Source organism: Anastrepha ludens, chromosome 2 (assembly GCF_028408465.1).
Source record: "Anastrepha ludens isolate Willacy chromosome 2, idAnaLude1.1, whole genome shotgun sequence".
NCBI classification, from domain to species: domain Eukaryota; kingdom Metazoa; phylum Arthropoda; class Insecta; order Diptera; family Tephritidae; genus Anastrepha; species Anastrepha ludens.
The window spans coordinates 60,568,656-60,582,242 of NC_071498.1; the positions used below are offsets into that span (position 1 = coordinate 60,568,656).

The 13,587-nt window shown below is 33.7% G+C and overlaps 1 protein-coding gene across 1 annotated transcript in view; it reads left to right on the forward strand.

Moving 5' to 3' along the window:
* LOC128863597 (irregular chiasm C-roughest protein) overlaps positions 1–13,587 on the forward strand; it is a 206,492-nt gene that overhangs the window by 68,341 nt on the left and 124,564 nt on the right. Inside the window, exon 9 of the mRNA XM_054102868.1 lies at positions 11,188–11,351. Within this exon, the coding sequence (XP_053958843.1) occupies positions 11,188–11,351 (164 nt within the window). The remainder of the gene's footprint in view (positions 1–11,187; positions 11,352–13,587) is intronic.

A 13,587-nucleotide genomic window follows, 5' to 3' on the forward strand; every position in this document is an offset into this window, starting at 1 on the left:
GTAGCAGAGATTCTGTAACCTGGTCTTAATTATTGCCATCCGTTCAACTTGAGAAACACTGCAATAGTCTAGAAGTCTTTTTAGTCTTAAGTAGCGTGGAAATATTTTAGTAAATCACATTTTTATTCTTATTTATTTCCTATTCAGAATATCTCATAACATGTAAGGCAAGGCTTAAACACACCTATTATTGAAGAAATGCTCTATGGAGCAAAACCACCTTTAATGTTTAAAATAGTCCCTTTTAATCCGATACACTTTATTCGACATTTTTACAGTATTTTTGTGCTCTCGAAGTAATGCATTTTCCAGAACTTGCAAAATAGGCATTCGTTTCATCCATGACCTCGGTTCGACCTAAATCTCTTGAAGAACAACAGAGTATGAACAACTGGAACATGGAGGGAAATGAAAGTTGCCGATGAACTTGCCCGGAAGGAATCAACTTAGTTGGTCTCAGAGATCTCCTACCCGGTCACCGTCATCCTCCTGACTTTTTTTTAAAGAAGAATTGCACAGCTTTTTTCTCAGGAAAGCGAAGAAAAGATGGCGGTCCATTTCTTCATATTCTAGGTATTTCGAAAATCCTTTGGTCCCAGTTCAAAGACGCAGAACGCAGACAATAGTTGTGTTTACCAGTTATTGGAGGATTGGCATAGACTTAGAAAAACTGAGTTCACCATTCAATCTATATATCAGAAGCTGTGGAAACCTTTCAGAGAAGAACACTTTCTATCAATGCTCGGGTTTGGCAACTAGCAGATTAAGGTTTCTAAGGGCTCTTTTCTTCGACAGCCTGTGGCTCCAACCTAAATCACATCAATCTTCTACATTAAATCAACAGCGCTGGCTCGCTGTAGAAATCGGCCTTTTGTAGGTTTCATAATGGTATCAAAATGGCGCTTTAGTGCTACTTGCGGAGTGCAGGTGTGGTATTTCAACCATTTCACCACCACCTTAAAACAGCAAATAAATAGTTGCTGGGAGCTAAATCGGGAGAAAATACTGGATGCGCAAACATTCCATAATATGCTTTCACGTCTGCGAACTTGTGCGATGGTACGTTCCCCTCGTGAAAGATAATATTTTTCCTTACCAAATGTAATCGAAATTGCGTCAATGTGAATTCAATTGAATAAATCTACATATTATGTAATAATTTTGGGTTTTCAAAGTAGTTGAAGTAAATGGCATGTTGCCCATCTCAAAAAACTGTCACCGTCCATGTCCACGTTTTCCAAGATTTTATCGACACTTTGGAAGATTGCCCTACCACGTGTCTCGCTTTTAAAGTGCATGCATTTAGAACTGAAGTACTTCCGTTATTGCATTACCATTGCATTCGATGCGGTGTTGCGTCCATAAAGAACACACTCTTTTTTTGGTCGCGTGCTTCCGCTTTTCATTTAGTAGTAGTATCAAAGAATTTAACGAATTTTCCGTTTCCTTACACCTATTGTAGTTCGCTGTAAGATACAACTGGCTTTACTAGAAGGGAAACTTTCTAGGAACTAGTTTTTGTAGAATAAAGACACCTTCCAATGGGCAAATATTGTAACTCTATACAATACATCAGTTATGGCCCACTAAATACATGTGGCGGAAAACGTTCAGAACTTTTTACTTCGCCTAATATTTTGTATGGAAAAAGGAGAGAGCCATTGCGGGTCTCTTAGGGATATGACTCATATAGCCAGTACTGAGCCTTGGTATTATTGCCAGCACTGCCAAGTGATGATTCGTACTCCCAGTCTCCTTAATTTATTCTTTACTAAATATTTCCCATTCCCATCAGCAAGCATTCGTAGCTTCTTAAGTACATTTGTTTTTCGTGATAGCTACTCTTTAGAGTGCTTAAAGTAAATTGCAATATCTTATATCTGCCAAGCCACAAACAATAGTTTCCCTGGCGTTTCTCATATCTGCTTAATGACTTTTTGCTGCTTTGCGCTTTTTTCAATATCCTTATTTTTGTATTTTCATTTTTTATTTTTTACTTTTCTCGCATTTTCAATTTTCTTCCACAATGCTTCAAAGTTTTTTCAAACTACGTTACCGTCATTCACCATCCTACTCAGCACTCTGTCAAGCTCATTTGCGCATTGCTCAATTGCCATTTAATTTCTGCATTGCTGATGAAGTAAAATATCACAATGAGTATAATTGCATTGCAAAAAATGCATGAGTCGGATATGTACTACACACATACATACAAATGTATGTATGTATTTATAGATGCAGATAGAAATCATAAGACAAGAGAGACCGTAAAGAGTAGAAATAAGGTATGTTGATTTCAAGGAAAGTCATAAAAAACATATCAGCAAACATAGAAGTATTAGTATGAAGGTACTTGAGAGTTATATACGAATACAATAAGTTGAAGTGGTATAAAGGGGATATTTGTATGCTCTATGAAGACAAAAACAAAGCATTTACAGTTAGTTGAATATTTTTCCACTTCAGCAACAGTCAATCTCTTGTCACATGCAAGTAAAGCAGTGCGAGCGGCGTTAGTGTAAGTGTTAAATCGCAAAGCAGCCGAAGGGGCAAAACTCTACTACAACTGCACGTGCCACTACTTGCGAAGTTCCATTTTATACATATCATACATTTGAACCTGAATGGTTGGTCTCGCTAGCTTTACTTGAATAGTAATGAGCCTTCCCGCGCGGAGCGTCTGCCAAGCGATCAACCGAATCGCTTATATCACGAATTATCACGTGTCTTTCAGGAGGGGTGTAAAGATTTGTCACAAAGAGTCACAAGGGGCGAGGGGGGGCAATTTTTTTCAGAAGTTCAGGACACGAGGCTTATGAACGGCCCCCAAATACATAAAACACTGTATTTATAACTCAATAACCACAAAAACCTTATGCAGCTTCAACTTCATCCATCCGGCCTACTTTTGTTTCATTCGATCGCATTTTTGTGGAAATTAAACGCTCGCGTTTTTTTGCTGTTTAGCACTCTTCATTACTATCGAAATAAAAGCAAAGGCAAAAAAGCTTGGGCAAATCGGAACAATCTGCACATACATAGTTATTATACAGTTGAGTATTTTCAGTGAAGCCAAGTTTTCTTGAAAGTCAGGGTTTTAAATGGAAAAGTAATTTCTCAATTTTCCAAGTTGCTAGTCGCCGAGGAGTATCAACAGTAAACATTTACTAAGCAAAAAATTAAAATAACTTAAAACCAAATATTTTCACCGAAAACGGCTGCTAGAATACGCTCTAGAATGAAAATTCCACATTTTAAGGGTCCTTTTCGATTATGAGGGTCATAAAATCAGAGTTTATGTACGATATCTTCGCTTTTTTACAACGTCCGATTCGTAGTCGATGAGCCAAATCATCTCCAGGTAAATAATTTCAAGAATATGATCAAAATGGTATGCAAAATATTATAAAAAAAATCAACGCGATTGTCGCTTACACTTCATTGTACTAAAATTCAAAGGACTCTAAATTTCCATACCTAGAAATTTTCTAAAAATTCAGATAAAAATAGTTGAAAATATTTATTAAATTTTTAGAAATTTATTAAATTTTCGTAAATTTCGTACAAAGTTTGGGGCATTGATTTGTAAGATTTATGATACACAATGAACTAATTTAAAAAAAAAAAAATTACTGAAAAGAATAGCATGAAAAATATTGAGCATATTAAGAAAAGGTTAAGCGACTTACGTATGTGAGCACAAATGTATACCATATATTTAGTAATAATTAAAATATTTGTATATCAATTTCTTAATTTCCAAAAAAAAAGGTGGCAACGCCATCAAAGAATATTTTTTATTAAAGCTTGTTTACATACATTTCAGTTAATATTCAACTGAAATGTGTTGTTGTTGTTTTTGCATTAAAAATTAGTTGGCAACCCTATTAAAAAATTATTTTAAGAACACATTTTTCTTGAACATATTTGCTGTAATACTGACGATGTTCATTTTTAATAAATTACTTTTTCTTAATAGAAAAAGGTGGTAACACCTACGGTCACATTAAATAGATATTACACTTAAACAATCTACGATCTATACTCTTTCCTATGGTGAGAAAAATTAAAAAAAATGCATTAAAAAGTAATACGAAATGAAAGTTTCGCATTTTTTTGGAGCAATAATCCAACAAGTTTTGTAATTCTAGGAAAGCGTGGCACAAATTGGCGAAGAATGTTTTTTGTTTTAACTTTTTCTCTTTTTGTTTTGGGTGAGAACATTACACACAATATACAGCTATATCTAATTCGTGGGATGCTTGGCTGAGCTACTCTGCCGATTTATGGTAGGCGTCTTGAATGTTATCCAACTTCGAATGGCAGATGGTTTTTATGTGAAGCTTTTCTACAACGTAAGTAAAAAATAAATAATTGGCGCGTACACTTTTGGTAGGTGTTTGGCCTAGCTCCTTCTCCTATTTATGGCGTGCGTATTTATGTTGTTCCACAAACGGAGTGACCTACAGTTTTAAGTCGACTAAGAACGGCAAATGGTTTTTATGAATAGATTTTTCTTTCACGTATAGATACGAAGTGTGAAAGCTATTGCAAGAAACCTTTTCTATAAAATGAAGATTGATGGTGTTACAGTGGGTTTCGAATACGGGACAATCGCATAGTAGCTCCAAACGTCCACTGGTTTGCAGATGATATTTATTAATTTATCATTTTTACTCAGATACAAATACGGTCTGTCTGCATTATAGAAATAAAATATATAGGACTACAAAATAGATTCATATAACAACGAAAGCTTTAGTTTATTATTTAAAACACTTTTTGCAAACAAGAGTTCGAGATCCATATTCATTGAAAACTCAAGTTTATTCAATTTTGATTTTCAATGGTGTTGTATTTAGTTAGAAAATATTATAAATGACTTGAAACGTAAAACAAGAATTGCTTTAAAAAATCTGTGAGCTATTTTATATTAATATATATGTACTTAGAATTCCCACTAAATGTTCTTGCTCGAAATATTATCAAAGAAATTTGGAAAAAACAAACTTCCCGTGCTAAATTCATTTCTGAAATATTTCTTTAAGAACTTTGGCATCGAAAAAAAATTGGAAAATAACAAACTTCCTGTGTTAAACTTATTGCTGAAATATATCTTTAATAATAGTGGCATCAAAAAAAGTAGCACTCCGTGTTTCTTTCCACGTGGCTCCCGCAGTTGAATATCGTATGACTCATATGAATTTTCCACTTCAATCAGCATTGCAAATTACATATTCCTAGGCGAGTATGAATCTAAATCGACAAACTCGCTTGTCGCTTACTTAACGAGCACCCCTTGCACTCTTAATTTGCTTTCATATCTTTTGCCTTATAAAAATGTTCTTTGTAGTTTTCTTTATATGTATGCGTTTGTCAGTATGTCCTGCCAGACGTTCGTGTGTCACGTTGGCCGTCAATGTGACTTGTTTGTGTTCTTATTCCACACTTTTGTTGTCATTGTTACATTGCCTTGTTTATAAATTTACTTACAGTCAATCATATGAGATTTTTATTTATTTATTTTTTTGTTTTTTGCAAAGCAATTCAAAAAATCCTGCTACAAATCACTCTCTCTCTTCTCACTCTAATCTACTACTTCATGCTTCTCACATTTGCACTAGTCCAATTTGATTTGCGCAATTTAAATTAACATTTTTTCACCCAGAGGCAATAGGCAATACCCACATCTTCACCTATTCGATTGCTTGTGTGTGTGTGTGTGTATAAGTGTACATCACCATTTAAGCCCAATCACTTTAATAAGATGCCTCGAATGATAAGTGTCGTTAAGCTGCAGATTTTATTTATGTATGTATTAGTATGTGTGGATGTATATGTATTAGTGTGTGTGTCATATTATGCAAAGTACTTAGACTGAATAATAATGATTTCTATACACTTTCCATCTCCTGCAAAGAAATCAAATTAGATTATCAGTGTATAGAAATTATAAGCAATTTGTTTATCTGAACAGGAGACCCTTACCTTGAGTCGGTACTGCATACACACTGTTGGAAAATATAATCGAAACGCTGTGCTTTAATTTTTCCAATCAACTAAATCACTTATTTGCACATCAGTTTGCTAAGATGGTTTGTATGTTGTGATCAGTTCTTGATGGATTTTCGCTCTGCTTTAGTTTTGTATTTAGACTACAGGTCTTCTATTGTGCCTGGATCTTATTATGCGCAAACAAGTGACTACTGATTTCTGCACTTGGAGAAAATAATAGAATTAACAATGTTTTAGTGATAACTATAAAATACGAAGGCTAAAAATTTAGCTCAATTGCTCTTGAAGGAAAAATATGAATACATAAATATAAATTATTCCCTGCCTTAAATAAATATGTTGTTGGTGAAGTGGTTGAGTATTTATATTGAAATAATGGTAATTAGCGACCAGCACCATTTTATTACCACTGCTCCCGTGTGATGTCGTTTTTTTTTTTTTGTTTTTTTTTTTTAAGTCAGATCCATTTCGTAAGATCCAAGTATAGTTGCACACTTTTTCTCTCTATTGTCTGAGATTTCATTAATTTACTGTAAGAAAGGTTTACCGAAAGAGCAAAGTCTTGCTCCTGGATCTGGACATTCGCATAAATAGTGGAAAAGACTTTCTTCCACTCCCTCACCCTGACAGCTTCTCAAAATGAGATTGAAAGGAAGGTTGGTCTAGCTGCATGATCCCCTGCCTAAATTAATATAACTTATTGACATGTTTTTTGATGGTGGTTTTGTGAAATTTCTCCTTATAACGAATGCTCGGTATTTTTTTACGTGGAAGAATCGTCAGACATCGTCAGCGAAAAAACTTGTCAAATTTGAAAGCGATTTCTAAGCCTTCTGAAACTTTAACTTTTTGCTCCAAAACTCAATGGACTATAAAACTGCATACCTGAAATTTTCTAAAAATTATCCTTACAAAATGTGAAATTTTGATGAAAATTCGTTTAATTTTTTGTTTAAATTGCACGAAGTTTGCTGCTTTTATTAATTTGATTTTTGTAGCAAACTGAACTTTATTTTCATGAATAAAAAAAATTGTTAAACTTGTAAATCTTACCAATAAGTCCCAGTTTATGTTTAATTAATACGAAGGTAAAATGAAGATTAATATTGACCAAAGTTTTATGAATATTATTGTTTTACTACAAAACTTATGTCCCCAATTTTTGGTAGAAAAAATATATTTTGTATATAAAATTTAGTTTTTAAAGAACGCCAGTTTAAAGGTACAAAACAAATTACATGTAACTTCTTAACATATTCATAGAAAAAGTGACCGTATGTAATTTTTTTTATATCTAAACCAAACTAAAACTGGTGGAAAAAAAACACAAATTAAATTTAACAATATTTTTTATTTATTTATTATTTTTTATTTATATATTTATTTTTTTCTGGTTATAGTTCTTCCTTTCAATTTATGTATCCATCTATAATTATTTTAGTTTTAGTTCCTTCACCTCCTTTTACCTTCAACATGAGGAGCATTTTTCTTAGTTTCTATTTTCATTATCATAACTCCCTCTCAATTTTCGTACGAATTCAAGATAGCTTCTTTTAAAACCTTTTGGAGGCTCAAAATGGACTTTAGAGCTGTAGTATAATGGATTTTTTCTTAAAATTTAATCCGAATCCGAATATGCTGGGAGCTATGTCGAAAAAAATCGTTTCGTACAAATTTACCTACCCTTTTATACGATACATACATATCTATACATTGTGTTGGAAAACAAAATAGAATAGAATAAAAATAAAGAAAATGAAAAATTGCTTTCCGATACTCCAGAAGATAATAAGTTTCTTCAAGTTTAAGAAACGTATTGTACTATGGAACAATTTTTTTTTGTTCTTCTCCTTGTTCACTCCTCTCGGGAGCATATGGCCTTGAAAATTTCGTTAATCTGTTTTGATTTCTGACAGGGTAGGTGATTAACCTGTCACTACCAGTCCTAAGTAGTGGGAATGCCCACCTGTCGTTGCTTAGGAGCAACGCCTTCTTACTGCTTGGAGCGCCATCAGTGCCTCACATTTGTCTGCTAAATTTCGGGTGTCTGCACTATTAACGCGGTCGCCCGCTTCCTCTTGCTAGCGCCACTGATGCAATGTGTAACTGTGAGTTTTTCTTTGTTTTTTGCTTGTTTTAGCAGCTACAATGTAAATAATGCGCAGCCTACTGTGCGGGAGTAAGAATGGAAAGGATAAGTTGTTGGGGTTGAGGAGAATTGGATTTTTTTTTTTGAAACAGGGAAAGTAGGTAAATTTGGAGAAGTTTGAGGGCCGTGCTTTACATGGGATTCGAAGCCACAACCTCTGGAATGACAACCTAGACCACGTTTCGCTAGACTAAAGTTTAGCTCAATTGCTCTCAAAGGGGAGGTTGCTTTGAAGATTGAGGTTTCCCGATTTTTCTATTGTGCTCAAAATAATTTAAATTAATTTTTGGTCAAAATTAACGAATTTGAAATCCGTTTTTTATTCAATTTTACTTTACCTTGTACAAGTTACAATACCTACGCCGCCTTTTGGCGTGATTAGGCATTTATGCATTAATTTTTCGAATGAATATGTTTTTTTTTGTATTGAATATTAATTCTTATTTCATTCTTTATTTTTGGATGTGATACTCAAAACAACAACTTTTTTACATGAATTGCATAAAAGAATGTTACATTTTGGACAAAATGCCTTAATTTCAGACTTGCAACCGCTCATGTAGTAGCTTTTTTGCCCGATAATTCTAACACCAATGACCCATCTGGTCGTAACAAACGTCATTTGTTGGAAAATAGGTTTTCTTCCTTCAGGGATTTTACTACAAAAGTTAGACAGTTAACAGAAACGCTGTCCTTAATGTAGGTGGTGATATAAAATATACGCATTTACCATGGACATATCCAAGATATGATAAAAGATGCGATTTGTCCACTTTCTAGCCTTCATACGTATATGCTAACGGCAATAAGCCCGACCATCCAATTCATGCCACCCATATGGCGATTGTATTCATTTACAACATTTGGGCAATCTATCGATCGATATTTTCTATATTTTTTCGGTGTACTCAATTGTATAAAGCAGTAATTTTTAACTCTCGGGCCATGGGTAAAATTTTATTAATGGGTTTTATGGATTGGCATACCTTTTAACTAAAACAGGCAAACCATGGCACCTTAAACTAACATTTAAAAGAACGTTCTAGCAAAAAATTATTTTTAAAATAATCTTTAAAATCGGATATCTCGAAAACGGTTAAATTTTTAACATCACATATATTAATATAACCAAATTTATCAAAAAGTACCTTATAATAATTTCCTAAGGGGGGAGCCTGCTTTAGAGGCTTCAAAAAATCGATTTCTTCGTGGATTTTTTTGGGAAGGAAAGAAATATTCGATTGAAACGAAACTTTCAGGTTCTGTTGTTATATATTTCAACAGCGTTCTCAAATTGTTTCGTTAAAATGTATGCCATATTGTGCCTGGTACAAGCATTTTGCCGAGGCGGCTCGAGTGTGCACGTGTCGTGCGGCGGGAAAGATGCAGGTCGCAATTTTCATCTGAAACCAAAAACCAAAAACCCAAAAAAAATGTTATTTTAGTATAGTATAGCTTCTAGTTAAACCAAGAAAATTAAACAAAAATTGAGAAATTCAACAATTTTTCGCTAATTAAAAAAAATCATTTTTTTGGAAAAACAAATTCACTTTAGATTGTTTAAAAAGTGGGCTAACCATAACTTTCTTAAGGTTTTTTAGGTTCAACTAGAAGAGAATTTAATTCCGAATACAACCAATGTTATCTCATTTCGATAGGACGTTTAACTTTTTCCGTTTCTTTACCGCCAATTAGGAAAAATCGTAAAAATAAAAAACCGAGAAATCGCATGTCAAAGTTTTTGTATATACCACAGCCAGGTAATATATACGCTCGTACACCTGATCGACGCTTGCTCACAATTTTTTCTGTAACTCCGAAAATATTTTGAATTTGCTTCTGAAATTTTGAGGACACATACATTTTGTTTCTCCCATAGACTTTTAGCCGTCTATCTTTACTTATCTAAATATTTAATATTTTTATAAGCAATGAGTATTTATTTATTATGGAATTTTAAGTCGATCATCCATTTTCACTTATGTAGTATTTTATTTTAATATTGATTCATTTTATTTAATGTCCATTTTTTGTCAGTTATTCACTCTATGGAATTATTGTAGTTATAATCAATTTATTTATTTACTGCTAACTATTTAAATATTTATATATTCCCTGCAGTTTACAATATTGTATACTATTCACCATTTACTATGTTTGTTACCCACTTAATTATAGGTATTCCATTGACATCGATTTATTATTATCTACGATTTATTATCCTTTTTTATCAGTTAGTACGTTTATTTTCGATTTATTTCTTATTACGGACTTTTTAAAGCAAAGTATCAAATATACTCATAATTGGCACTTAAACCCTTTCTTGGGTGTTTGGCCGTGTTTTTCCCCCTATTTGTGAAGTGCGTCTTGAATTTGTTGCAGAAGTAGAGGGACCTACTGTTTTAAGCCGACTCCGAACGTCAGATGATTTTTTATGAGTAGTTTTCTCATGACATAAATACACCCGGAGGTTTGCCATTGCCTAAAAAATATATTTGGTTTACAAAATTCGCATACATTTCCATTTCAAAGTGAATATTTACGTTATTCTTTTAAAATTACTCACAAAGAGGTCGTGCATATTGCCTTCAATAAAATATTTCCATATTGCATTGCTGGCGCTGTAAAATATCACAATAAGAATGCCATGAGGAATTTTTTAATACTAGCAATGTGGCTTGCAGTCAATCAGTGAGCGCACATGCATTTGCTTGTTGCACATGCGACTGAATTTAATCAGCCGTAAGGGCAAAATGTAGTATGTGGCATGCAATAAAAAAACGACGATATGAAATACATGACATATATTAAAAACAAACTATTTTATAAAAAGAAAGCGACACAACAACAAGTGCCACTTTTATTAAATATGCAAATAATTTGAAGCAAATGCAAAGGAGTTGGCAGTTTCAGTTGGAAATTATTTCAGCTTTTAATATCCACATATTTTTTAGCAGGACTCTCATCCGATAAGCTGTGGAAATGCTTTACTGATTTCAATACCTTTGTCTTTTCATTCACAGAATCGCCCACGGTTCGAAGTTTGTGGAACGTGGCAGTGAGCCGCGACTTGTCATCGACAATGTAACCTACGACTATCAGGGCGAATACGAATGCCGTGCAACAAATTATATCAACGAACAGGAACGTGTTGCTGTGTCCGAGCCTATTTCGTTGCAAGTTGTGGGTGAGTAAGCGCGATGTTTTAGATGTTCAAGATATTTATTATATAATTTTAAGAATTCCAATTCAATGTTTTAGATTCAGTAGAAGTACGAAGTTTACGGCTGTCATAGCCGATTTTGACCATATTTGGGTGCGTGACTACCATTCAGAAGTGCACAGGGGTTTCAAAGAGTTTTCAAATCTAGGCACAAAACAAAAAGATTTTGTTCTATTGGTGCTCATGCTGGGGACAGCCAATGACAAGAACCCCAGTGTATTTCTGCTTTGATAATGCTTCTTACGGGAAAAAAACCATCTGCCCTACAGAGGCCGCGTAAATCGGCTCAATGAGTTTAAGCTACACAAGTAGATTTATAAGTACGGATAAGTGATTGGAATATAAATCATTAATTGTTTTTATGGGATTGATTTCTTCCCTATATTTTTTATGTCAACGAAATCTATTATGTCGGGAATTTCCTTACTATCGGCTGCCCAGAGGATGAAATAACTAATTCATTTTTCCTATTTATAATAGTATTATACAGGCGGCACCCCGTCGGATTGATGAAACGAAACCCCCAATACGTGTGCTTTACATTAAAGTATCCACCTGCTAAGAAATTGTGCCCAAGAGTGTCAGTAACGTCAAATCCGGGCGATAAATGGCTGAGAAAATTTAATCAAACCAAAAATACTTAGCAGTAGAAAAAAATGTGATATATTATCGGAAAAAGCAGCAATGTTACAATTGGCATAGCTGCAAAAAATGCATTATCCAAAAGGAGGCTTGATTTTCGAATCAAACATTTGCACAAAGTTTTGAAGCAAAAGCAATACAAAAGAAAATATTACTATAAATAAAAAAAACTTTGTAAAATAGCTTTGTAAGCTAGTGAGTTTTATTTCAAACATATTTTTTATATTATTTTAGAAAATTTTGTTTTTAAATATATAAGACAATTGTCAAATAAGCAAGCACTGTGTACACTATGGAAAGTAATAATCCCGCGATATTCCGTATTACAAAAACGACTCCACATACCACGACCCTTTGGTTGGCAGCCCAAGCATAGGCGCCTTCGAGCCCATCGCCCTCCGTTCATTGTCGCTTCGCTAGAATTTCGCAATAAAATATGAGTAGTTTTTTAGAATCTCTCTCTCTCTCTTGAAAACTCGAATACCCTACCTCACTTTACATAATTTATTAAAAAAAAAATACCACACATCACTCGTAAAGATTATAAAAATATCCAGTTTCATCTCAAGTCAGGTTGATCATGCCAACTAAACTAAGTGAATCTTTTAAGGTTCTTCTGCACTTTAAGCGGATGTATAAATATATAGTGCAGAATTACATATGTATGTATGTGTTAATATGTATGTATGCCTTCTCGTAAGAATGGGTGCAACTAAATGTGGCAGTAACAAAATGACGTGCATACACCCTGCGACAAAATAAAAGCACATCAATATTTTGGTCAGTTTTTACTATTTTTCTGTTTCTTTTTGTTGTTTTTTTTTTTTTTTTTTTTTTTTTGTTTGTTAAGTAGTTTTGTATAAAATTGTAGCTAATAAAGAATAGTAAATAAATAATTACAAAATTATTTCTCCTGATGGTGTTGCGCGTTGTTTCCATATAAAAAAACAACTTGGTTATATGGAGAATATTATAAGAAAAAAATTATAAAAAACACAGGCCGACAAAATTTAACCAACATTCAGACCCAGAAACCAGACTATATATTTCCGAAGGTTTATGATGCGCTGAATCCAAATCTGGCCTCAGAATTGCTCTATCAGCTCTGGTTTTGGAGATATCCTAACCTAAAAGTGCAAAAAACACCATTTTTGCCCATATTTGAGGTTATGTAGCCTTGCAGATGTTTTCTTTCACCAAAATTAAAGGATGGCATCTTTAAATACAATCCTTCTTTTTTCAAATGGCGTTTTGTTTGCTCAAATATCATTTTTTTTCGCAGAGATATCGCATTTTGAAATTTTTATGTTTCGAAATTTTCCTACACCTGAAAATCGATTAAGATAACATAGACATGATATATTCGATTACTAATTTTCTTGAATTGAGTCTTATTTTTCTTAAAATTTTGTCTCACACCATAAGTGTGCTGACTCACCACATCCCTACACTATCTAACCTTTGGGTACCGAGTCACACAGCCCTAACCCCTAGAAACCACCCCTATCATACCGCGAGCAGGCTAACCCACATAACCGCAAGCAGGCTTTCCCACAAA